Source organism: Scardinius erythrophthalmus (genome assembly GCF_964197995.2).
Source record: "Scardinius erythrophthalmus genome assembly, chromosome: 6".
Lineage (NCBI taxonomy): Eukaryota > Metazoa > Chordata > Actinopteri > Cypriniformes > Leuciscidae > Scardinius > Scardinius erythrophthalmus.
This window is the reverse complement of record NC_138226.1, coordinates 9,635,824-9,662,816: the sequence shown is the minus strand read 5'-3', so window position 1 is coordinate 9,662,816 and position 26,993 is coordinate 9,635,824. Positions and strand designations below refer to the sequence as shown.

At 37.1% G+C, this 26,993-nt stretch overlaps 1 protein-coding gene across 2 annotated transcripts in view; it reads right to left on the bottom strand.

The window, feature by feature from the left end:
* Positions 1-1,347: 1,347 nt before the first annotated feature.
* The window catches only part of pms1 (PMS1 homolog 1, mismatch repair system component), a 31,173-nt gene continuing 5,527 nt past the window's right edge, over positions 1,348-26,993 (bottom strand). Inside the window, exons 6-13 of one of the 2 annotated variants that reach the window (XM_081367661.1) lie at positions 26,858-26,974; positions 19,871-19,993; positions 18,929-19,078; positions 18,080-18,849; positions 7,096-7,575; positions 6,754-6,884; positions 1,910-2,070; positions 1,348-1,653 (exon numbers count right to left, since the gene is read on the bottom strand). In XM_081367661.1, the coding sequence (XP_081223787.1) occupies positions 1,456-1,653; positions 1,910-2,070; positions 6,754-6,884; positions 7,096-7,575; positions 18,080-18,849; positions 18,929-19,078; positions 19,871-19,993; positions 26,858-26,974 (2,130 nt within the window). In that variant the 3' untranslated portion in view covers positions 1,348-1,455. The remainder of the gene's footprint in view (positions 1,654-1,909; positions 2,071-6,753; positions 6,885-7,095; positions 7,576-18,079; positions 18,850-18,928; positions 19,079-19,870; positions 19,994-26,857; positions 26,975-26,993) is intronic. The other variant, XM_081367662.1, reaches the window with a different exon arrangement.

Genomic DNA, 26,993 nt, shown 5'->3' with positions numbered 1-26,993 from the left:
TTGTTTCAGAAATATAGCTCTTGGAAAAAAAGTGGTCTCATGGCACAACTTGCCCCTGGTGCGGGGGAAGTTGTGCCTTTGGGGGAATACATTGGGGGTAAATTGTGCCAGTGATTTCTGAAGTAAAACAGAACATTTTAATGTTATGAACCATAATGCTATATGAAAGCAAGATAAATTCAATACAAAATTAATCATTTAAGGTTTATTTAGATATTTTCACCCTGGAATACCATAGCATGCGTTTTTCCTACTATGGTCAATTGCATAGGGATTTTGTATTGAACATAACTCTGGATCACAGTGTCATAGAGACAAGGGGGCGGGCTCATTTTACTCAGACGACCAATCAGTCTCTCAGGATCATTGTGAAGCTATCAAACTACGCCCTAGCAACCATTTAGAGCACCATAGCAACACAATATATGATATTTGTGAATCATTTCTGGCAAAAAGGCTTTGGCAATAGATGCCTGTTGACATAGCGCTGTCTGTCAATTATGTAACATATAAGAATAAAGTGACTAGGCTAATTTCTAAACATCCTGACATAGGCCACTTAAAAACGGAATAAAACTTCTTTTTAATAACATAGAGCAAACTCAAAACTGAAATCAGTGTTAGCTAAATTAAACAAATAACAGGCAGGCCCAAGTAAAACACTGATGAGGCATGCCCATCTCCACACTTCTCAAGATTATCCCCTGTGAGTATGTAGGTCTAGGTGGTCTGGATCTGGCACAACTTACCCCAGGCCCTTTGGCACAAATCACCCCAGACCCACAGGTTTGAAAAACTAGCATGATCCAGCAGTTAAGAGCTAACATCATGCTAACTGTATAGACTCATTGTGTAGCCTACTAAAGCACTAAAACATGTGTGAAATGTTTTCAAACTTGTCTATAATTGTTCAGACACTACAATCAAAAAACCTTAATCATAGAAATTTTAATTTGAAAGGGAAAAAACAGTTTTTTGCACTAAAATATGCTTAACTCTCATGCCATGTGTCTCCCGTCTTTGGAGGACAAGTAAAAGTGATTGCTTTTCAAAATGATGTGGACACATGACCAATTTCTTCTATGGTTTTCCAGAAAAAAGGCTGGAACTACTTCCCCCCTGGCACAAATCACCCCACTCTCCCCTAACTTCTGTTACTTATTTAAACAAAGTAACTCAGATACAAGTAATGCATTACTTTACTAGTTACTTGGAAAAAAGTAATCTGATTACATAACTTACGTTACTTGTAATGCGTTACTCCAACAATGGGGTTATGCAAGATCTATGCACATAAATACATATGTATATTGATTATACCTCAAATCATGAATGAAAACATCAATTCATCAAGAAAATTTTTTTTTATTCCAAAAAACAACTTTCATACCTTTATATGGTACAGTAAATGTTAGTGTGGAACAATTTGGACTTATAATGAAGTCATTGAAATCTTTAGCAAGAACTAGACATGATTTGCAGAGCTTCCAGCTCGGTTTCAGGAATGGTAACCAGGTCGTGAAAAAATGGTCGTCCGTGAATGCAGACCTGACTTTCCTCTTCAAGTTCATGTTTCATTCGGTAAAGCGTGTTTGTAACATCAGCTCTGGAGAGGTTTAGAGGTAACTGTCTAGCTAGTCTCACAGCCTCACTCTGAAAGAAAAAGTGGGAAAAAGAGTTTATAAAGAAAAAAAATTGGTGTAGAACAAAATTTCTCTTCGAAATTGCTTGTAATTTCATAAATAAATGTGAAGATTTTAAGTAGAAAGACTGAAATTGTATTTTCTTGTAAAACGTACTCCAATTATCTTCAAAAAATATATTTTTACAGTGTAGTCTGTACTGTGATTTACCATACTGTGATGGTAAATGGGTCATTAAAAAGTATGTTCCAAGGAGCATCTCTCACCTCTAGGTAGTTTGAGACTTTGAGAGGTCTACATTGCTCCACGGTTTTCGCATCCCGGACCTTTATAGCCTGCAGAATTTCCCTCAGGTCTCCTATCCCGAAGAAAGGCATGCAGTCGGCCATGCCCGTCACTTCAACATGCCTCTCAGAAGACGAGGAACCTTGCCAAGATAAGCAACAAGGAAGGATTAATAAACTCCAAGTACAACGTTCTCCAGGAAAAAAATAATAAATAAATATTGTGATTTACACGCTGGTTGGAAACCAAGTCAGGCGGGCACCGCACCAAATTACGCTATTACCATGTCTTTGTGGACTGGAAAGAAAAACCAAGGTGGAGGAGGTTTTCAACAGATGATTTAAAGATGATTGCTTTTCCCTAGACGCATCTCAATGAAGAGGTGAAATGTATGGAAAGGTCATCAAAAAAACGCAGACTAAACATTTTCTCCTTCCCTATGCGCTTTAAACAGAGACGCAGTCATTTAAAATCTGACTTGATCTGACATGCTTACAAAATGATATTAAAAAACAGTACATACTGAATAGACAACCCAAAAGCTACTTTAATTAAGTGTCAATAAATGCATTTTTAACATAACGGTAAATTTATGATCATGTCAGAACTTGATTCGTTCCATTGCAAATGGTAGATTATTATATTTTCTGTTTGATATTTCACCATGGCACTGCTATGTGGTAGGGTTGTCATTAGGGCTGCACAATATATCGAAATTATCGAAATATCGCAAATGTATATATCGCGACATGCATATCGCAACAGCTTGCAATAACTGGGGTCATGAACAAAAGACAGAGAAAATCACTCAGTGCTCTTGGCTGAATAACATTTGAAACATATCTTAAAGATAATTTATTTTACACACTTTAAGCATTAACGTATCGCATATCGAATATTGCATTCATTAATGAGTTATAGCTTATCGCAATTTTCTTTAATATCGTGCAGCCCTAATTGTCATGGTACCAACATTTTTGTAGTCGGTACCCATACAAGTACAATTTCGCAGTTCTCAGTACCAATTTCGGTACCAGAGCAAAAACTGTTGAATTAAGTACTTTAAAAAATGTGTCCCGTTTTGTCTCGTCCATTGGTTATCGATGTCAATCATCGCAGTTTTCGATTCAATTACTAAAACTAAACTTATATTCAGACTGTGAATGGTAATAAACAGAAAGCAAGAGAAGAGCCCTCCCTTTATAATCACCAAGGCTGTCAATCTCTAAAGCTCACTGAATTCTGCACTCTTGCGTAAATAATAAAAAAGCAGTACAAAAAAACTGTACAATGAATCTCTTATTTGCATTGTTTTTACACTTTATTGGTTATAATGAAAGGATTTGCGAGTGTGAACAAAACCTTGTGCGTTTTCAGCTGTGATTCTGACTAACTTACTGACTAGCACCTCTGATAGGACACTGCGTTCACACGCTCAACAAATGATTGTGATTGGCTACAATGCTCAATACTTGTAAAAACACGCTGTAAATATAAAAGCAATTTATTAATAGTTAGAATGAGCTTTTTTTATATTTTCAGTTTAAATTTTAAAGTTTTAGTAACTTGTGCTTTTTTTTAATAGTTTTAGTTTTTTAATCTGATGGTATTTGCAAACCATCAGATTTACACCGGGCAGATAATTAAACAGAATATCATTTTAGTACTTATTACTTATTTTACTTAAATTTAGCTGACAAGGCAACATTTCTAATTTTCGTTTAAGTTTTTCATCTAATATTTACATTTTATTTCAGCTTTATTTCAATTAACTAAAATTATTTCTAATAGTTTTAGTTTTAGTTAACAATAAGCAACAACACTGCAAGTCTGTATGATACTCTGTTTAATTATCTGCCCGGTGTAAATCTGATGGTTTGCAAATATAATAGGAAACTTCTCCTCAACAAGCTGAAGATTTTCAGGTATCGTTCATATTTGTAGTACAAACTGTGCAGGGCGAGTTATGCACCAAAGTTTATTACTTTGGGGTTTTGAAAGGGCTAGAAATCTGGTGCGTGTTTTTGCCAAATCCCTTAAGTTGGCTCCAAAACTATTCCCTTTTGTAAAGGGCAATTTTCCACCACATCACCACACTCTAGTGCAAATCCACCATGCTGGCAAAAGCTCAGGCAGCGAGCCAGCATCAACCACGATGACCCTTACCAACACAACACTTACAGGAACAGACTGAGTGGGAAGTCTTAAGTGCATTTCATAACAACAGGCAAAATAAGGTCAAATGAGGACTAGGATGGTGGCCTCCTCAGAGAGAGGACAACACTTCAGAATAAATTGGTTCTAAACCTGAAAATGTTTTTGCACCACATGCATGAGAACTACATCAGTTATCTGCCAATTTGTTTTATTTGTCAGTGTCGAAAATTAGATATTTTATGGTTTCTGCTTGACTTCATATCCTAACTAACCCTATTCAAGGGTCATGCTGTTTAAAGGGTCCTAGGATTGTCCAGAGATTCAGACCACTAACTGAATCTCTGATGCATATGATATACTTAACTGGAAACACTTCAGGATTTTCGAAGTTCGTTTTTTTCTTCTTCTTCTGATTGGTTGAATTCTACAGCAGGGCTTGACATTAACTCTTTTGCTCACCAGCCACTGTGGCTAGTGGTTTTCCAAAGTTACTAGCCAGTCAGCATTTTCACTGGCCACAATTTTGACATTGATACCATGGGGAAAAACTGCCATATTAATATTATCTCATAATTTGGCAGCAGGTATATTAGGCTGCTGTCACTTTAAGACCTGACGCACGGATCCATTATACTGTTACACATGCGTTAAACAGACGTGAATACTCGCCAAGACCAGCATTTTGACATTAGTTTGTGTGTATTTGACTGTTCGGTCGCAATAAGCAGTGAAAAGAACTCAATTTAGTACTGAGAGGTGGCTTTATGTGTATCATGTATCTATTCTGCTGGAAAAGAGTATTGGAAGCGTTTCAGATATTTCAGAATCGATATGTATCGAAAAAAAATCTATATTTACACTAATATACTTTTTACAATAAGTTTAAAACATTGTTTTCTAAAAGTGAGGTAATGAATATGCTTGATGAAAGACATATTCCATACTTCATTGCCAGTTTGAGTATTGGTCACAGTGACACTAGACACTAGAAACCCCTCTAATAATCTAACAAGAGTTGTTTTTATAATATTGAAAAATAGAAGGCACCTAAAGAATGCACAAGAAAACATTTAAAGCAAACACATTCTTCACTAATCAGACACGCAATTCTGTCAGAAATAATTGACTGTAATCCTGTTATTCAAGCCGTTATATTTGACATTTCAAAACAATTTGTGAACTGTGGCATTAATGATGTCCAGTGGGTCCAACCTTTGTTAAATCAAATTGGACAATCCTAGAGACCTTTAAACAGCATGACCCTTGAATTAATAAAGGCACATTTTCTCAAGAGAAACCTGGCAAAGAAAAAAAAAAAAACACAAACCATGTGTAGAAGTATTTCTGAATCTCTCGCACTCCACAGCACATGATGAGCATGAGGAGAGAAGGAGGGCAGCGAATTCAAGCGAATGCACTTAACGACCATCTTAAAAAGCTGAGGCTGAGTCATACAGGAAGTGCACCGATCGCTTAGAATCAAGCCCTCTCTTTTTAAAACGATTTCATATTATACCTGTGCTCACACTGGGCTGTGTAGGGGAAAAAGTAGTGCTGACAAAGCACTTTCCACTTAAGCAATTTGTATAAACAATGACTTCATCACTTGGCACAGCAAGAATTAACGTCTCTAAGGTAATAGCATGGAAATTAAAAGTTATTAAAAACTACAAATTAAGCATTAGCATCATATACTGAAAGTTCATGAAAATGTCCAGGGATGCATATGTAATGGAAAAAGTGAAATACAGACAATTGTTTACAATTTGGTGACCGGCTCCAAAGCACCCAAATACGCTGTCTATATGAAGGCAGAGCATTGAGTCCAAATCATATCAAATCAAACAATTGTCTTGTATTGCGTCAAACATCATTATTTTACATGATTACGACTCTTTAGGGTTATATTTATAAAACAGGTAGTTTCGCTCCTCTTATTTGATTGGCTGAGCAACGTAGGTTGACACTCCTTTCATTTATTTGTTTGCGGTCTTCTAGACTCAAGTATGTGAGCGCTGTGGAGTGAAACAAGTGGGAAGTGAAGTATGTTTGTATATTTTGCCTGCTGGAAGCGGGTTGTTTTGAACGTCGGAGTGGAGGTCGGGCTAATATACACATACAGTATATACAAGCCAACATATACATAGTGATATGATTTCATGACAGTGAATTAGATTTGCACAAATTGCTGAAATTACCATTTATATTACACAATATTTTTATTTAAAATTCACAAAAAATGTGGAAAATTATTTACATCTTAAAATGGCCAAACAGTGTACAATATATCAGGCTTAATAATCTATTAAATGGAAAATATAAGATATTTTGATTGGAATAATTTTTTTTTTCTCCACACAATGGACATCAATGGTCACCAAAAAAGTTTGGCTATCAATATTCCTCACAATATGTTATTTTGTGTTGAGAAGTAGTAGTAAATGAGGACAGATTTGTGGGTGGTCTTGTTTGTATATACAGTGGAAGTCAAAGGTCACCAAAAGGGATTGGTTACCAACATTCTTCAAAAAAATGTATTTTGTGTTCAGCAATAGTAGGAGTAAATAAAGAATTTTCATTTTGAGCTATGCCATTTAAAAAACGAAAAAGCGTGAATTAAACTAATTCAACTGAACACACATACAGTACAAATGTCTTTGAGCGTTACCTGGAATCATCCTAATCTCAAAACCATTCGCCACAAGCCTAGGATCAGTAAAGTAGATGTGTCCATTAAAGCAGGCACTGTCTTTCTCCATGTTCAGGAGGACATCCATGTATTCTGGCCCACCAAGCACCCTGGGAACGGAAATGTATGTTAATATGCAAATATAAATATTAGAGATTCTATTAAGTATTCAGGATAGTGAGGATTAATACAGCTACTAAGCGTATATTGTACTTCCTACAAAAACCATACATTTTTACTATTGTAGATTCATATTTTTCACATTTAAGGTTTGTACACATCGAAAATGTCATCATTAGGTGAGAAAATGAGACTGGCTACCCATCTGTCAGCGGTACAGGGGTCTGCTGGCTCACGGTTGGAAGTATATTATTCTTCAGAAGTCTTTTAAACAGCAAGGCCTCCTCCACTCGAAACGGGTTCAACAACATGAGCTTTCTGCCGCATAAAACGACCCAGGCACCGTGAGAAGCCAAGCGGTTTACAAGCCTGAGGCCCTGCGCACTTGAGCTGTTCTGGTAGGAGAGGAGGTTAAGACTCTGCTTGAGGGTTGCAATACTGAACGGGAGGGGTTTGGAGAGCTTGGCAAGGCTCCTCTTACTCGAGGGCTGAGAGGAGAAGAGTTTGTCCAGGGCCTGCTGGTTGGCGAGGGGGGCCTTGCGCTTCACGCCTTGAGCTTTGTTCAATGAAGACTCTGCGCTCATCTGCTTCTTGCCCTCTCCGCACTGGCCACCTCCCTCCGTTGCCCTCTTCCTTTGAAGGTTGTAGGCGTTCAGAGACTTTTCTGCCTTGCTTTCATACCTAAGATGGGATGTGATACAAGAACAAGTATTTTGTTACAGTCCAATTTGTACATTTTGTATTTCCTTTGTGTAACTGTTCAAATGTGGTCAGAAGATACACTTATTGAGGACTGGCGACAGAAAAAGTAGCCGATCATCAATACCAGCTAACATTTTGGACTGAATGTATGTTTCTAATGATCTTAAAATGTGCTGAGTTAGACTTATGCTTAAATGCTTGAAGCACGGTTATTATAGTAAGAAACTAATAAAAAAAACATTTTTGTTACTTGAAATAAAATAAACATTAACTGAAATCAAATAACACACACACACACACACACACACACACACACACACACACGTGTGTGTGTGTGTGTGTGTGTGTGTGTGTGTGTGTGTGTGTGTGTGTGTGTAAAAAAATCTTATTTACTTACTTCAACTAGTTTCCGAGGCAACATTTTCATTTAATCTAACTTGAGGTACTAAAATAACTAAAACGAAAACTGAAATAAAAATAAAAGCTATATATGCACATTTAAAAAACAAAAACATAAAATAAAATGACAAAAATACATAATAGAAATACTAAAACTTAAATTAAAATGAAAGCTGAAAATATGAAAATAAAAACTAATTCAAAACAATAATAAAAAATATAATAGTGTCTCAATGATACTAAAATAAGACAATTATAAATTGTGAATTTCTTCACAAAATTAAAAGTTCATGTTTTTTTTAGTTGCCCATTATGACGATCCTTAAAAAAGATAATAAATATTTGTTTAATTATTAAAATAAAATAATTTCAACATCGTTTAAAAAGCTTCCCAGAAAGCACCTAATGAAACAAACTGTGGCAAAAGTATAGAAATAGCTAAAATATAAGATAGTTTTTATTTTTATTTATTTTTGGGGGGGTTTCTTCCCATGCTTCCAGTTTTGTCATTAAAGGGGTCATATAATGGTACATGCACTTTTACAAGTTGATTGTACTGGAATGTGTGTTGGCAGTGCCTGTATACAACCATCATAAAATTATAAAAATACATCCAGTGTTTTTTTTTTAAATCTTCTTATATGTTTCCTCCCATCTCAAATCAAGCTGTTCGATTGACAGCAGCTTTTCAACACAGACCCTCCCTCGCACCCTCGTGAGCGAGCTGTCAATCATAACACGCGCCGACTGGCGCGTTCATTGTTGATAGCTGGAGCACTGAGTAGAATGGTGTCTAAGTGATTGTGGTGTTCTGTTCTTGGGTGTAATAATAACGAACACAGTCATATTGATGTTCCTAAATCCGAACCGTTGAAGACGCAGTGGCTGAGTTTGTTTTCGAAGGGAATATTCCCCACGATCAACGTCAATGCTTTCATGTTTGCGCGAATCATTTCACACACTGCTTTACAAACGAGGATCAGTATAAAGCTGGTTTTGCTAAGAAGCTGCTCCTGAAAAAAGGATCAGTACCAACTATTCGTGTTCCTGCTGCACCTCCAGAAGAACTGAAGTGAGTGTAACGTTTTATAGACCTTCATATTAATCTTTATATTAATCTTTGCAAATCGCTTGCATGCTTCACGATGAATGCGGCTATTTTTACACTCAGGTACATTACGGCATGTTTTCTATGTATGACGTTCTCAATATAATTCATAATCCCACGTTTATAATGAACAACGCGTTATGGTAATTGTGTTATTGTGTTACAAACGGTGTATGCACAGAACAGAGGAGCGGGGTGAGCAAAGCTCATTATCATTTAAAGACACATGCACTTAAACGGCGTGCTGAAAACAGAGCTGTTTTTGACCAGGTAAAATTAGTGTTTTCTTACAATACTAATGAGAATTTTTAATTAAAGTATATTACAAACTTTTAATTTAGACCCTAAAGAATCATATTAGCTTGTGCAAAAATGACATTATATGACCCCTTTAAATGATAATGAGCTTTGCTCACCCCGCCCCTCTGTTCTGTGCGGACACCGTTTGTAACACAATAACACAATTACCATAACGCGTTGTTCATTATAAACGTGTGATTATGAATTATATTGAGAACGTCATACATAGAAAACATGCCGTAATGTACCTGAGTGTGAAAATAGCCGCATTCATCGTGAAGCATGCAAGCGATTTGCAAAGATTAATATAAAAGGTCAATAAAACGTTACACTCACTCACTTCTTCTGGAGGTGCAGCAGGAACACGAATAGTTGGTACTGATCCTTTTTTCAGGAGCAGCTTCTTAGCAAAACCAGCTTTATACTGATCCTCGTTTGTAAAGCAGTGTGTGAAATGATTCGCGCAAACATGAAAGCATTGACGTTGATCGTGGGGAATATTCCCTTCGAAAACAAACTCAGCCACTGCATCTTCAGCGGTTCGGATTTAGGAACATCAATATGACTGTGTTCGTTATTATTACACCCAAGAACAGAACACCACAATCACTTAGACACCATTCTACTCAGTGCTCCAGCTATCAACAATGAACGCGCCAGTCGGCGCGTGTTATGATTGACAGCTCGCTCACGAGGGCGGGTCTGTGTTGAAAAGCTGCTGTCAATCAACCATCATGGGAGGGGCGTCGATTTTGTGACGTCACAAAATCGAACAGCTTGATTTGAGATGGGAGGAAACATATAAGAAGATTTAAAAAAAAACACTGGATGGATTTTTATCATTTTATGATGGTTGTGTACAGGCACTGCCAACACACATTTCAGTACAATCAACTTGTAAAAGTGCATGTACCATTATATGACCCCTTTAATGACACATGCACTTAAACGGCGTGCTGAAAACAGAGCTGTTTTTGACCAGGTAAAATTAGTGTTTTCTTACAATACTAATGAGAATTTTTAATTAAAGTATATTACAAACTTTTAATTTAGACCCTAAAGAATCATATTAGCTTGTGCAAAAATGACATTATATGACCCCTTTAAATATTTTTTATTATTTTACTATTTTATACTTTACTATTATACTAATATGCACAGAATAGTAATAACAGAGATGAAAAAAAGACACATGGTTTGGAACACTTCGCTTTTGGCCTATTAATTTGCAGGGTACGAACGAGTTGTAGCAAAGAGGTCAGAAGTTGTGTCTAATTAAATATACTCAATTCACACAAGGAACCTTGATTTAATTTGCTCTAGTGATTCTAAGTGGGCTGTTGTAAATCACAGAGTAGAAATGTGCAGAAACAGGCGAGATAAAAAACATCTGCTACCTGTGACCAGATGGGGGCCGGAGAGCAGCGAGGGAGGGGGGAGAGGGCCTGTAAAAACATGCAGCCCTGACCCTCCACTGGAAGTTTCTCGATGGGCTTGCCAATTAACAGCTGTGCCATTGCACGGAGCTCGCTACTGTACAAAGGACCGGGCACCATTTCAAACGCACTGTATGGTTTCGAAGCATAAAGCTCGGGTGCAAGAGAAAGATGCAAATCAACTTGCAAATGCTGATAAAAACCACACCAATCAAGATGAAGGCATGAAATGTGCTGAAGAGAAAAGCAGTAAGAGGCCAATGGGGGAGATAAATGATTCCATAATGGAACAGAAGGTTGAAGCTTGAGGGGATCCCCTGCCATGTACACTGAAATGGGTTCTTGACCTGAGGGCTTTTGGACTTTAGTTTGCTGTTTGAACACAGTGAAAATGTATAAACAGACTTTGTGGTTGAGATTTACGTATGAAAAAAAGAAGTCCTTAATAATGTTACAAAAGATGTGACTGGAGTAATAGCTGCTGAAAATGCAGCTTTGCCATCACAGGAATAAATGACATTTCAAAATACATTCTTTTAAATTGTAATAATATTTTACTGTTTTTTTTTTTTTTTGACCAAATAAATACAGCCTTGGTAAGCAAGAGATGCTTGTCAAATTGATTAATCGTAATTAATCGCACCTAACATTAAAATTTGTAAATTTTGTAAATGTAGTTTGTATTAGGGCTGTCACTTTTGTGAAAAAATCCTGTTCGATTTTTGAGACATAGGCCTAAGTGTTCATTGAATCGATTGTAAAATCGATTTTCCATGTCTAAAGACGTTTCCATTTTAAACGCAAATTATGGGCAAATCCACGGACAACGAACAGGCATTAGGACGAACGTAAAGAGGGCGCTTGAGACACGCACAAGTCTGCAATATTTCTGATGATTTATTGGCGTGAAGTTTCGTACACAATGACAAACAGGAGTGCAATATTCTCGAAAAACAATAAGCAGAGTGGACTGCCATAACATCAATGAAAAACATTACCTCAGTCTTCAACATGGCTGTTTACGATTAGAAATGTCAAACAAATTTCGCCTACGTAGGCGATTGTAGACGCGTAGCCCGAATTTGTATCTAAATGCATGAGACTGTCTGCATATGGGCAGAATATGTATACAATACAATCACACAGCAATGCATTGTACTATATAAATTTACACAAATACACTTACAATTGCGACATGGTCAAATCACTGGGAATGGGATAAAGCTTTGCACCTGCTGGCAGATGCTGCAACTACATAATTTTATAATAATAAGTTAAGTTGAGGTCCCATTCTGTTTAATTAAATTTTAAAATCCTAATTTATTGCCCTGATGCAACATGTGTTTCCATCGAAAAGGGCACAGATTTGTGAGCTACATACAGAATAGAACTGAAACCGTGGAACCTTCAGATTATAAGATTAAATGTATTTATGATGATATTACAATTTGTGTCTTAATATAATTATCTGTATTGATTTAGCAATAGGCTGTAATTAGGACAGAGCCGTGAACCATGATTTGCTACATGATAGTCAGTGTCACACGACATTAGAAGGAGGGACTTTGTTTTCCCAGAAAAGAATGACTGTACATTTAGTGTAGGCCAGTGGTTCCCAACCCTGTCCTGAAGGCCCCCCAACACTGCACGTTTTCTTTGTCTCCCTAATCAAACACACCTGATGCAACTCATCAGCTCATTATCACATGGGTTAATTGAGCTGATGAGTTGAATCAGGTGTGTTTGATTAGGGAGACAAAGAAAATGTGTAGTGTTGGGGGGCCTTCAGGACAGGGTTGGGAACCACTGGTGTAGGCTATATCAGCAAAAAGTGAATTGTGTCAAGTATACTAGTATATATACATAAATGAGCCAAAACACATTGACTAAGATACAAAACTTTCATTGATTTCATGTGAGCGTCCAAATATGATCACCCCAAATTTTAACACAGACCTTCAGAGACAAAACGTAATAATAACAAATAAAAATTCATTACCATTATTTATATAGCGTTTTTTTTACTTTTTTTTTTTTACGGCGGCAGCCATATTACGCCAGAACGCCCACCACACACCAGCTTACTGGTGGAGAGGAGACAGAGTGATAGAGCCGATAAGTATATGGGGATGATTAGGAGGCCATGATGGACAGAGGCCAATGGGCAAACCCCTACTCTTTTTCGAAGGACATCCTGGGGTTTTTAATGACCACAGAGAGTCAGGTCCTCGGTTTAACATCCGAAGAACGGTGCTCTTTGACAGTATAGTGTCCCCATCACTATACTGGGGCATTACGACCCCCTGCTGGCCTCACTAAGACCTCGTCCAGCAGCAACCTGGTTTTCCCAGGAGGTCTCCCATCCAGGTACTTACCAGGCTCAACCCTGCTTAGCTTCAGAGGGCAACTAGTGTTGGGCTACAGGGTGATATGGCTTCTGGCCAAATTAAGACAATGCGCTAGGGTTATTATCGTTAACTAAAAACTAAAACCATACTAAACAAAATAAATGTTAACTGAAATTATATTTAAAAAAAACTTAAGGCAATATTTCTCATTTTCATTTAGTTTAACAAACTAAAACTAATTAAATTAATAAAAAATATATAGACATAAAAACTAAAAATAAAATGACGAAAACACAAAATTAGCGAAACTAACGTTTTACTATTGAAACTTTAAAGAAATAAAAGTGAAAGCAGACAAGATAAAAATAAAAATATCAAAATATTAACACAAACTCAATGATACTACAATAACACTATGTACATCAAGGAGCCGCCCACAATATCTCCACTGATGGGATGAATGTGCAAACAGCACAGAAACAGCAAATAAAGACACCATCCTCTCTCTTGCCTTCTGAGATGGACCTCAGTGGACACTCGCAAACGTGATGATAGCCACTTAGGGAGCATGGTTTGCATTTTCAGACTGGAATTCATAACGAGCATCAAACGCACATAAACCATGCAATAAGAAAGCAATGTTCCCTTGGTGTGGGCACTTTGGATGTAAACCAAGTTCATATAGAGTCGCTGGATCAGCGCCAGACATTTTATTGCTGCATCAGACCATTGCAACCAAAATATAACAAGCATGGTACTCCCTCCCGCAAACATCCATGTCAACAATCTCTGACCCCTTAGCTCAGCATGCCCATATGTGATGCACCTATGTTACATGAATCCATGTATGATTCTCAGAAGTGTATGCTACCGTACAGTATATCTGCAGGAAAACAAGCTTGCTATTTCACATTTAAGACAACAGTAATATGCAACAGGATTCAGATGTCTTTTTCCATGTTACATAAGTGCCTCTAGCAATGCTGAAACACACTTTCCATTCATTTAATTATGCTGACTTGGCATGCTGTGATTTAGACAATTTTTTTTGAGGGGATAACCCTTTTACCTTTTAGTTTAAAGTGATAACCCTGATGTATTCCTAATCTAAGGTTTGAAAATTTTCAATTAAAAATGTGATTTTTGTGGCTTTAAATTGATTAGCTTTGAGGCCATAAAAATGTAAGCTAGTGTGCTTTACAAAAATCACTTTTAACAGAGATACACAAATTTATAGTATTTCTCTTCTGGAAATAAAAACAAAAAATCTTGACGACTCATCTTTCGCAACAGATTTTTGTCAATTAAATGCTCGAATTAGAATGTGCCTCCAATATAGTTCCGATAGTTTGGGGTCTGTGAGGTTTTTATTCCCTCTGAATAAAGAAACGAATACCTTTATTCAGCAACGACGCATTAAATTGATCAAAAGATGCAGTAAAGACATTTATTATGTTACAAAAAGATTCAAAGAATCCTGAATAAAATTTATCACTTCAGTATTACTCAGAGGTCTAGTTTTAAATATAATTCTTTTGAAGTGATGGAGCTTTTTGTAACGTTATCTAGCATAAGTGACAAATCCCGCTTGACAACTGTACAAGCAACTGTATACAGGCCACCAGGGCATCATACAGACTTTATCAAAGAATTTGCTGATTTTCTATCAGAGTTAGTACTGGCTGCAGATAAAGTCCCTATTGTTGGCGATTTTAAAGGGGTGGTATAATAATGCCCTTTTCACAAGATGTAAATTAAGTATTTGATGTCCCCAGAGTGTGTATGTGAAGTTTTAGCTAAAAATACCCCACAGATATTTTTATATAGCATGTCAAAATTGTCACTTTTTGAGGGTAAGCAAAAACGCATCGTTTTGTGTCTGTTCCTTTAAATGCAAATGAGCTGCTGCTCCCAGCACAGAGGGCGGAGCTTCAAGAGCTTGCACTCACACGAACATGCACTGAAAATTTCAAAAACTTTAAGCCTTTTATGTTCAAACCGGATTCAGACAATGATGGAGAGACTCAAGAAGAAGTGACAACATGTAGAATGCAACAGGACATTTCTGAATGGTTAGTTGATGAATTTATGTAGCTTGTGTAGTTATCTTCTAGCCACTGATTAGCATATTCTGTCTTGATAATCTATAAATCGTGTTCAGGGGGCAGGGTTTATGTAAATTCTAGGCTTGGTGATGTCACTAACCCTGGAGGAATGTTGTGTAGTCCCTACCATCCTTAAAAAGCAATTTCTTTAAAAGAAAATATCTCCCTTTGCTTTAAACTTTAAGTATTGTAACTTTGCAGATGGTGTTTATGCTCAAACAGCAACATTACACACTAACTAAAGTTAAAAAGTGAAATCATAAATCAACCACCCCTTTAATATCCATGTAGATAATGAAAAAGACGCATTGGGACTGGCATTTAAAGACATTCTGAACTCTATTGGAGGTAGACAACACGTGTCAGGGCCCACTCATTGTCGTAATCATACTTTAGATCTAATATTGTCACATGGAATCAATGTTGATGCCATTGAAATTCTGCAGCAAAGCGATGACATCTCAAATCATTATCTAGTCACATGTATACTACATTTAGCCAAGGTTGCTAAGCCAACTCTGTGTTACAAATATGGTAAATATGGTAACCATCAATTCTAACACTAAAGATTGCTTTATAAATAATCGTTCAAAGCCGTTATAATTTACTCAACAAACAAACACCTGTGACCACATTACATTAGTATTACTGCGCAACTGCCGTTTGTGATTCTTTGTTGCTTGCATGTGTTGCTTGGCAACCTCTATGGAACTACATTGCTGAGGAATAATGTGTTATATAACGTTATATTTTTTGTTGCTGGTGTTTATTTTATGAATAAAAGAAATATTAAAATGAATATTTTTATGGAGTAATCGCTTTATAAAAGCAATAAGCCCCTTGAAGCCGTTTTTTACAGTGAATTTATGTGTTTTTAGTTCTTTAATGAACTTCTTTACTTACAAGCTTGATAATATTAGAGAGAAAATTGTAACTATGCAACCATCTACTACAGTATCGCATCAGACAGTGCACTGTAGTTTCCTTGAGGAAAAATTATATTTATTCATTGCTATAAGAGAGGAAGAATTGTCTAAACTCGATAAATCATCTAAATCAACATGTATGTTAGACCCCACACCGACACTAAGATATTGAAAGAGATGCTTCCAGAGGTCAAAGATCCTCTTCTTATTAATATCAGTAATTCTTCTTTGTGATTAGGATACGTACCAAAAACTTTGAAGCTGGCTATTATTTATAATAGTTTGTTAAAAAAACGCAACTTGATCCTACACAATTAGTCAATTACAGGCCGATCTCGAATCTACCTTTTCTGTCAAAGTTACTAGAAAAGGCATTATCCTCACAACTATGTTCCTTTTTAGAAAGAAATGGTATCTGCGAGGATTTCCAGTGAGGATTTAGATCGTACCATAGTACGGAGACAGCTCTCAGAGTCACAAATGATTTGCTCTTACCATCCGATCGTGGTTGTATCTCTCTATTAGTGTTACTCGACCTTAGTGCTGCATTTGATACTATCGACCACAACATTCTTTTGAATAGACTCGGAAATTATGTTGGCATTAGTAGAATTGCATTGGCATGGTTCAAATCATACTTATCTGACCGTTATCAGTTTGTAGTAGTAAACGAAGAGATGTCATATCGATCACAAGTTCAGTATGGAGTACCGCAAGGCTCAGTACTAGGACCGTTGCTGTTCACCCTGTACATGCTACACTTTGGAGATATCATTAGGAAGCATGGCACTGTTATGCTGATGATACTCAGCTCTATATTTCTTCGCGGCCTGACAAAACTTACCAATTCACAAAATTAACGGAATGCATAGCTAATTCGGAAAAAACAGAGATTCTAATTATTGGACCAAAAACCTTTGCACATAATAACCTAGAATACTTTCTAACACTTGATGGTGTTCTGTCAAGTCTTCTTCGTCAGTTAGGAACCTGGGTGTGCTCTTTGATATCAATCTTTCATTTGAAAGTCACGTTTCTAGCATCTGTAAAACCGCATTCTTCCATCTTAAAAAACTATATAAATTATGACATATGCTCTCAAAGACAAATACGGAAAAGTTAGTTAATGCGTTCATGACCTCAAGGCTAAGAGAAGCAGTCTAATTATTATTTTTTTTAAATAGATGACTTAGGATATAGTGACATGAAAGTGTCCAGCATACATGGGAACTCCTTTAATACAGTTTAAAAAGCATCCCAGTATGCACCTCATGTCTAGACTGTGCAGAGCTGGAATCTAGGCAAAGGGTACTAACATGGTTAAGGTTTTTGGTCACTACATATTTCTCATACTTCCATTCGTGTTATTTCATTGTTGACTATTATTCTAAAATGTGGAAAAGAGTAATAATAAAGAATTAGTAGGTATGTCCAAACATTTGACTGGTAGTCTAGTGTGATAAAATAAGATACATCCATATATCCAACCCAAGTTTTCCTGGAGCTCATAAAAAACAACCAATAAATTAGGCAGATATGGACTTCATCTGGTATAGAATGAACTGGAACCTTCTGGCATCTGAGACTGAAAGAATGTGGCATTCTTTGGAAAAAACGGAATGCCTCTTTTACAATGGAAAACAGGCATATTGACCATCAAACCAAGTAATCAAACACAGTTTTCTGGAAAATACAAAAGTTGATCAATTCTTCCTTCAGGTAGTAACATGACCAGGCCAAACAGATTTTCCAATCCATATTTTACACATGATAGTGGCAGGTCTATTTTTCTCTCGCTACACAGAGCCTGAATCACAACAACTGGAAACTGAGTCTTCGAGGGTGAAATCTGGAAACTTACTTCTTGCGGTCTTCCTCCCCGAGGCTTTCCCATCTCTCTTTCACAGCAGTTGTGACATCCTGAGGACTGGCTCTTGGGTTCTCCTGGAGGACCTGCGATCTGGTGTCTTGCTCAAACAGTGAAAAGGCAGACAAGGGCTGACGCACAGAGCGGTTGCTGATCAGCTCGTAGGCTGTCAGCTTGGCCATTTTCTCCATAATCACGTTAGTGGGCCTCTTGGACGTACTTGTGGGCTCAGTTCCTCCGAGGTCTTCAGTTACTTTTGGGACGTGGAGTTTCACAGGTTCCAGGCATTCTCCGGTGATTTGATTTGAGAAGGCCCTGCCTGTGCTCCAGCTCTCAGCAGATACTTTGCTCTCTTGACCAGAGCCACTGTCACTCTTAGTCTCCTTTGGGGAGTTACAGTTTAGATCAGCTGTAGAGTTCATTACAACATCGTCAGCAGGTAATGAGGAATTAATACTGTCAAAATCACTTGAGCTTCTGTTGATCACCCAATCCTCTGAAATCGAAGAGGAGCTGGTGTTTGCAGTGTTGTTCAAGGATAGCTCACTATCTTGTTTTTCTGCATTCGTGGAAGAATGCTCAAGCAATTCTGGGTCGTTCAAACTAATATCTGTGGTATGTGTAGGAACAACTACATTAGCATGTTCAGGTACATCCACATAACTAGCATTGGGCGGATTTCCTCCTGTTTTGAGATTATCATCGCCAGTGGAGTCGCCGTACAAGGAGATTAACATAGTCTCCACCGCCAATAGCACTTCTTCCTGGAGAAAAGTGTTAATGAAAGTTTAATTAGCATGGTAGGAAGGAACAGTGTTTTACTTTTAGTATAAATGTTTGTACCTTATTCTGTAGCATCACTTCGGTTTTATCAGGTGTCAGGTTAACGTCGACTGTCGAGGCGGGTATGGTGATGTTCATCATTAAAAAGGGATATCGGCGGTTTGCAGATTCATTATTCGATTGAGCACTGGTGTAGTATTGCTTGACAAGCTGCAGGGTAAAATGTGCATTCACAAGAAGATTGTGAGGATACAAGTGGATACAATTTCAACACAAACACATATATATTCAAGTTTACAACTTTACTTCTAACCTGTTTGTAAATTTTACACTTAGATCGTTACTAAGCAATCATCAAATAAGAACATAACTAGGCCTAGACCAAATCTATTGATTTCAGCTTTTTCTACAGATTACATAGGACAATTTACACAATTTAGTTGATTTAAATATGGTAAAATATATTAAACAGAGAAAGGTATTGCTCAGAAAATCTGTAACCATTCCAGCACTTTGATAAAACCTATAGAAAGCACTTTTGATTACAACTGTATATGACGCATAATGCAAAATTACTGGATTTTCTAATGATAAAATGATGACAAAACTCATTTGAGAGTGAAAACATGCTACGATATTCTGGAACCTAAATATGACACTTTCGGTCCCTTTTTCAATGTTTTATCTCAGTTATTGTACAGTATCACTCACAAGTTATACATTTATTTGAATTAATTTACCACATTAATTTAAATGATTGATGTGGACACTATAATGCAACTGAAGCATTTCTTTTTTTAAAGGGATAGTTTATCCAAAAATTCTTTCTAAATTGAGGCTAATATCCACATTTTACAGTTATGCAAGGACATTTCATTTTACAGAAAAAGTCAACTGAACATTCATATACAAATTTCAACACAAACACGTATATATTTACACACACAAACATTAAATAAATGTAGGTACATTGGTATTGATGGTATGTGGCAGTTCCTTTACCTTAAGTATTTCTTTGGCATGCACAGGTCGACTATTTACAAAGATGAATGTTTTATCAGGTGTATAGGAGCTGGTGGAATTCAAATCTGAGACCGGTTTGGGGAGGAATCCATCAATGCTGATCTGTGCAAACAATAAGACTTCATATATCAATATTTAAGCCAAGAACACATAACAAAAGTGTCATATATCCACATTTATTTCCAGGTTTGAAATGTGTATTAAGAAGCTACTGAGTAACAATCTTCCTCCATGTTAAATCTAGTATAGCTATTCTTTAATTTCCCTCTCTGCCACAAACCATACTCACTAATTGTCAGGGCACATTGAGGCTTCAATGAACTTTTCCCAAAACAAACAAAATGACACACTGCTGGCCTTTAGCCCGCTTTGCAGTAACCAATTAAGACTTCACTGTGCTATCAGAACCCATTTGTCATCTCCAAACTATGGAGTGGCCAAGTTGCTAAAATGTGCAATGTTTCTGTTAGCTAAAGGCAGCATCGGCGAAGTGGCGGGATGAGAAACGGCTCCAAATTAATCAGTGATCTAGGGCTATATTGTGATGCTTGAGCTCACCATTTGGAATTAACAAGCACAGCAGTTGGCTGGCAAGAGGACATTTTAATTGGAGTCTCTAACAAACATGATAATCAGGGGTATTGTGACTTTCACAATCAACACTTATGTTCAGTATACTTTACCACATTTGTCAATTACTGTGGTGTAGGTGGCCCAGTCCTTTCTGTTTTGTGCACTGAATGGAGGTTATTATTCTGGACTCTTCCACTGCAGAAGGATCTCGGCCACAGCACAAAAACAGTCAACTGCACACTTGCGTCATGTTCCACTCTTACTCAGAAAACCTGTAACCATTCCAGCACAAACTGATAGAAAGCACTTTTGATTGCAATTCTATATAACGCATCATGCAAAAATACTGGATTGGATATTCGAATGAAACATGCCCATCTCCAAGTCTCTACGATATTCTGGAACCTAGATATGACTCAAGTCCCTCTTTCAATGCTAATGCTAAGTCTATGGGATTGAAGTGGATGGCCGAATGGGGCCAAATCTTCCATTTTGAGATCACATGACTAGCCAAATATTAAAAGGTTACAGCAAGATATGGATCAAACCGCTCGATTAATATGGATTAATTTTATGATGCCTTTATGAGCTTTTTTTGGATCTTCTTTGGTTACCTGAGAGGTTTCATAAAAATATCTTGATAAAACTTTCTTATGAGTTTGGAACATCATGAGGGTGACTGTTTTGGGGTGAACTACCCATTTAACTTCAAAGTTTCGGTAAGAAAGGTTTTTGAAAGATTTCCTCTTATGGTCGCCAAGGCTGCATTTATTTGATCATAAAAACAATAAAAAGAGTAATATTGTAAAAATATTGTAAAAAAGTTAATACATTTTAAAATGTACTTTATTCCTGTGATGGCAAAGCTGAAATTTCGGCATCATTACTTCAGTCTTCAGTGTCACATGATCCTTCAGGAATTAATAATGACCTAACATTAGAACTAAAAAAATTAAATAAAATAAAAAGCGATTAATTTGTTAACATTGTAAATCAATTGCTGTTGCATCCATTCTGCTTTTTCTCAGCAAAAAACACACACAAATTGTGCCCATTCTCTAAATTTATAAACAAGTTTTGAGATTATGCAAGATCATGACAAGTAAAATGTCAATTGTCATTGTTTGCTACTCAGGTTTATGAGAAATTGAATGCACCACCACAATCTTCAAATGGCTTGGTGTGTCTTAGTTGTGAAGGGTGGGGTGAATGGTAAGCAATGGTCTTCTTGGCATGGGGCTCGACCTGATGATGAGTGTGCACCTAATGACTGAGTACTCCAACAGATCCTGCTCTCAAGGCCATAAATTAACTCCTGGTAAAACCCACCAGTTTCTAGAATGCAAGGATGACTTACAGCTAACAAATACTGAGCAAAGATGCATTCTCATCTGGCACATGGCTTTAAAGGACATTGGCAAGACTCAGTGAAAACCATCCTTGAGCGTAGCTGTATATGCAATGTGTTCTGCTATACGTTCAGCAGGAGAGGACTGAGCTGCCAAAATCGGCCTGAGCCAAATACTGAAGTGTGCCTACAGAGAATTATTCCTACACGAACGCAAAACGCAAGCAGGGACTCTATACAAACCGCAGAGCTCTACTAAAAGCGTATTCTGTAAGAGGACACTTAGCATAAATAAATCACACGTAAATGAGCCAGCAAATTTAGACAATGCTAGCGTTGTGCATTCTTCATCAGCCACACATATAAAAGTAGGACACCATGTGTGCACCAACAATAGCATCCTTTCCAACAGGGCAGTGATGAGATCAGGCCAAATGCCTGAATTAGAATCACCATGTCATGCATGTACTGTATGACCTATACAGTTCTGCGTAACAGGGAGATAATTATAGAACGAGAGGCAGATTCAGCGTTAGGAGAGCCTTTAGCTGAAAGAAGGGGAGATAAGAGAGTGTTATTGCTGACGAACATAGAAAAGGTCAAATGGTTAATTTGAAGATAGGAAAAAAAAACAGACCAGAAGGAAGGTACATGGGTCATTCCTGTTATGCAGAGTCTATAACTTATAACTTTTAAATGGATATACTTCTGTTGTAATATAAGTATGTATTTCTGTAAAATACTTCCATTCTTTGTACCTCGCTTAATACATCTGAGATGATTTGACAGATGCCAGATCTTCTAAACGTGATAACTGATCTCTGGCTAATTTGGTTCTTCAAGCGAATTTGCAGATTTTATTAAAATATCTGGATTAAGTTATCTGAGATTACTGGGCGTTCTTGTGTTCATTGGAAAGGGCAGATATATCAATACTCGAAACCATGATCAGCAATGCAGCGATTGGCTGGCGATTTGACAGCAAAGTGATGACATTATATTTAAAAAGACCATCACACACATGATGAAAAACCTGACGAATTTCTGGACCTTTATAAGGAAACAGCCAAGTGACTAAAACCACACAAAAGTTATAATAGATAAATGAAATGTGTATTGTTTGCCACAGGATTCCCAATTATTTCCATTATTTCACGATTTCTAGTATTTGTAACAGGCTTTACATTTTTATTTCAATGTTGTAATTAGCAATTAATTTGATTTTACCTGTGAATCAGCTTTGTTACGTGACGGCATTAAAGTTTGACAGCACTTTTTACTAAGTTATCAGCATCTCTTGCGCTGCCACTCCCATAAAAGCTGCCACGTTCAAATTAATGCACGGCTTAGACTAACTGTACATCATGTGTAAAGGCCCATTCACACCAAGGATGACAACTATAAAGATAACTATAGGCCTATAGTTCTAAAAATCGTTCTCAATATTAAAGAATAGCAGAGTTCACACCACAGCTATAACGATAACGACAGAGAAAAGATATCGTTGGAATCACTTTAAGAATGATTTTATCCAGCTGATGAAAGATAAATACATTGACAGCCAAACAGAATCCATCCTGCTATAACGAGCTCGAGCATTTAAAGCGGCAGACAAGCACGAGCATAGAATAAACAGAACGATATCACCCGCTGGTGGGACGCCAATTTAGTTATCCTGATAGTTAAAATTCTTGGTGTGAACAGGCCTTAAGACTCTAATAAAATGATTAGGTAATTATTCCCTCACAAATAATTCTCTCAATGAGTAAAACTGGCTATGTCTATATTATGATCGACAACAAAATATTATTTTCAAATTCAATTTTGAATTATTATTATTTTAAATGATAATTTTCCCAGGTTCAATAGGGTTCTCTTGTAAGAAAGTAGTAGTGGCTGGGACAGACTTCAAGTATCACCTCCGCTTAAAAAGATGATTACATGATTCCGGTTTACATGAAATAAGCTGCTCCTGAGCAGGTTTGAGCTTACAGAACTGTTGCTATGACAGAAACTCTGGGATGAGCTTCAAAGAACCTAACAATCCTGAATCATGTCAAATCGTCAATAGTAAAATCCAGATAACTGTGTAATCCATGTATGAAGAATGGGCCCCTGGTCAAGATCAGGCACATCAACGTCAACATTTAACTTAAAGGTGACATATGCCCCTTTTCACAAGATGCAATATAAATCTATGGTGTCCCCTGAATGTGTCTGTGAAATTTCAGCTCAAAATACCTCCCAGATCATTTATTACAGCTTGTCAAATTTGCCCCTTTTTGAGTGTGAGCAAAAACACACCATTTTTGTGTGTGTCCCTTTAAATGCAAATGAGCTGCTGCTCCCCGCCTCGGTTCAAAAGACGGCCGATTCTTACTCCGGCAATAACAATAATCTCACTCATCCAAAATCTCAGAAATAACCAGTAGCGGAGTGCAGCCTTACAGAGAATCTTACCTCACTAGACTTCACTTCACTTACTTTACTAAACTTTTAGACTGCACCTGGACGTTTCTGACTGGTTAGTGGATACATTTATGTAGTTGTTGTCGAGTTACATTCCCCTCATTGACTTGCATGTACCGTCATATTTAACTTTTACACAAGTTGACACAGTTCCCTGAGGTCTTTATAAGACAGCTGTGCCATTTTTTGGTCAAATAGTGATCTGTGCTCGTCTGTGCAGCAACTACAGAACAGTTTGCATAGTTATCTCAAACTTTTGCCATTGCGTTAGAACTGGTTACAGTGTTGTCGCTTGTGAAAACCAAATGTTGTGGGTGGTGCAGATTAAAGGGATGTAATTTCAACCAAGTGCCCTAGCTTTTTTTTACCCTTGGTCGAACATTATTAAAGTTAGAGCATATTTAGAGATATCAGCCGAATGGCTTAGTGCAGGCGCTAATGGATCCAAGAGGATGTATCTCGTAAATTACCCCACTAATAATGAAAAATAAAATTAAATAAATTAAAATCAAATTTGGGAATTTTCTGGTTAGAAGTGCATAGCGCCTAATAACATGACAAAAGTGACAACACACAGATCTAAGTAGTGAAATTATAACAAGTAGGCTAGGATAGCTAATAGGATTTCCAATTTATATGATAATCCAAAACATAAATGATGGGAATGTTCTTGCAAATATACTGAATAATAGGAGCGACCCAGAAATGTTCAAGATTAGTCAAGCAGGATTAGTGTTGAGAAGCACTGCATGCAGTGAGCAGGTTACACCTGCAGCAAACACATGCAGAACAGACACATCACTGCTGCGGCAAACACTAAATCTTCCTATGTATCTTTGTGAGTCAGAGAAATGTCACTAAACTGGACTAAATCAAGCACATGGTTTTTACAATGCATAATACTATACATCACACATCTTATTGCTTGAACAAGCGCTTGCTCGTTGCATTTGTAGCAGTGTATTAAATCCATGCCAGAGCAGTTGGATTGTGGCCTCAGGCCAACACAGGCAGGTTATGTCCTTCTGAGGCCCTTTCACCACGTACATTGCAGTCCCTGAAGGCTCCTTTAATTCACTGCTGCATTTGTCGCAAAGTTTGCCGCATTCAGTCCATAGGTCCACTGCTGACACTGTAACATGATCCGTCACTGACCGCTTGTGAGGTAAACGGCGCATGACAGTATATGGTCTTGCAAAAACACATAGCCTTTCAGGATGTGTAATTCTACAGCCTTTATGATTAAAATAACGCAATTTTAGCTCTCAAAATATATAGTGGCCCCAAAACGTATTTAGACACTTAAGTCGCACAGAAAATGTATGAAAATAGTTGCAACAGAGAGCAAAATATCAAACCAAAGAGCCCTTTATATTAAAGAAAAAATATACTTTTCAAGCAAATACAAAACGATTGTTGGGTGAAAAAGTATGTAACGTTAGATTTATTTCTCAAAGTGAAGATAACACTTTACAATAAGCTTCTATTTGTTAACATTAGTTACAATGAACTAACAATTAAAAATGCTTCTAAACATTTATTAATCTTAATTAATGGTAATTTCAACATTTACTTATACAATATTAAAGTCAAAAGTATATGTTAATATTATTAAATGGGCCTGAGTTAATATGAACTACCAACGTTGTATTTGCATTAACTAGCGTTATCAAAGCTTTATAAATACTGTAAGAAATGTATTGCTCATATGTTAGTGAATGCATTAACTAATGTTACCTAATGAAACCTTACTGTAAAGTATTACCTTAAATAGTATTTGTAAACTTAAGTCAACCTTAAACATGTATAAAAGCAGTTGCATTAGATGACAAAAAAAAAGGCATTTATTTTAAAGAAATGACAGCAAAAATACATTTATCAAACACAAAGAAAATGTTTGGTTTAAAATGAGTTAACAATATATGTATTGGTCAAAGTGAATTGTAGACTTACTCATTGTTAAACAGTACTGGATCATGTTCAAAGTTAATGCAATGAACTAGGACACCTGTGTGAGCTTGAGGAGAATTGACCTCAAATAAATGGTTTGATATTTTGACATTGATGCAATGGCATTCAAAAATGCGTATGTGTGAAGTCAAGTGTGCAAAAGTGTCCTGATACTCTTTGGGACCCAAAGTATTTGTATGCATACAGACAAAATATTGACTAGAAATTTGAAAATTAAAAGGCATTATGAAAGGTATAACCTGGGTAAGAATGCTGAGTCATTCATGCAAAAAGTCATCGCTGCGGAATGCACAACCAGGAAAAAGAGAAACAGCTCTCCAGGGAGAGGAAAGCCGTTCGGAATTAAGTTGTTACACGAGTCTTTGAGTTTAGCAACCTGACAGAAGTGCAGGGATGTTTAAAGTCGGTTCAAGCAATAACTTTGCACATGTAATTTAAATGAACCCTGATTGTTTGAACCTTGAAGAACATTCCTGTTTTTGTGGAAAAAAACACTTTCCTATTGCAAACCGTCATGGCGGCCCCAGAGCTGGTGCATCTGTGGAACCCCACTGCTCACGCTGAAAATGATAAATATGTCCGTGTTTTCTCAGCGCTTCACTGACCTCTGGTTGCTCCTGGTGATGCTGGACGGGGAGCATGTTGGCTACGGAGGCCGCTCCGAGCACGGCCATGAGGGCAGTTCGGTGATCCGACACCCTGGATTTCTGCCAGACCACAGCCTGTAGCAACACAGTAAAA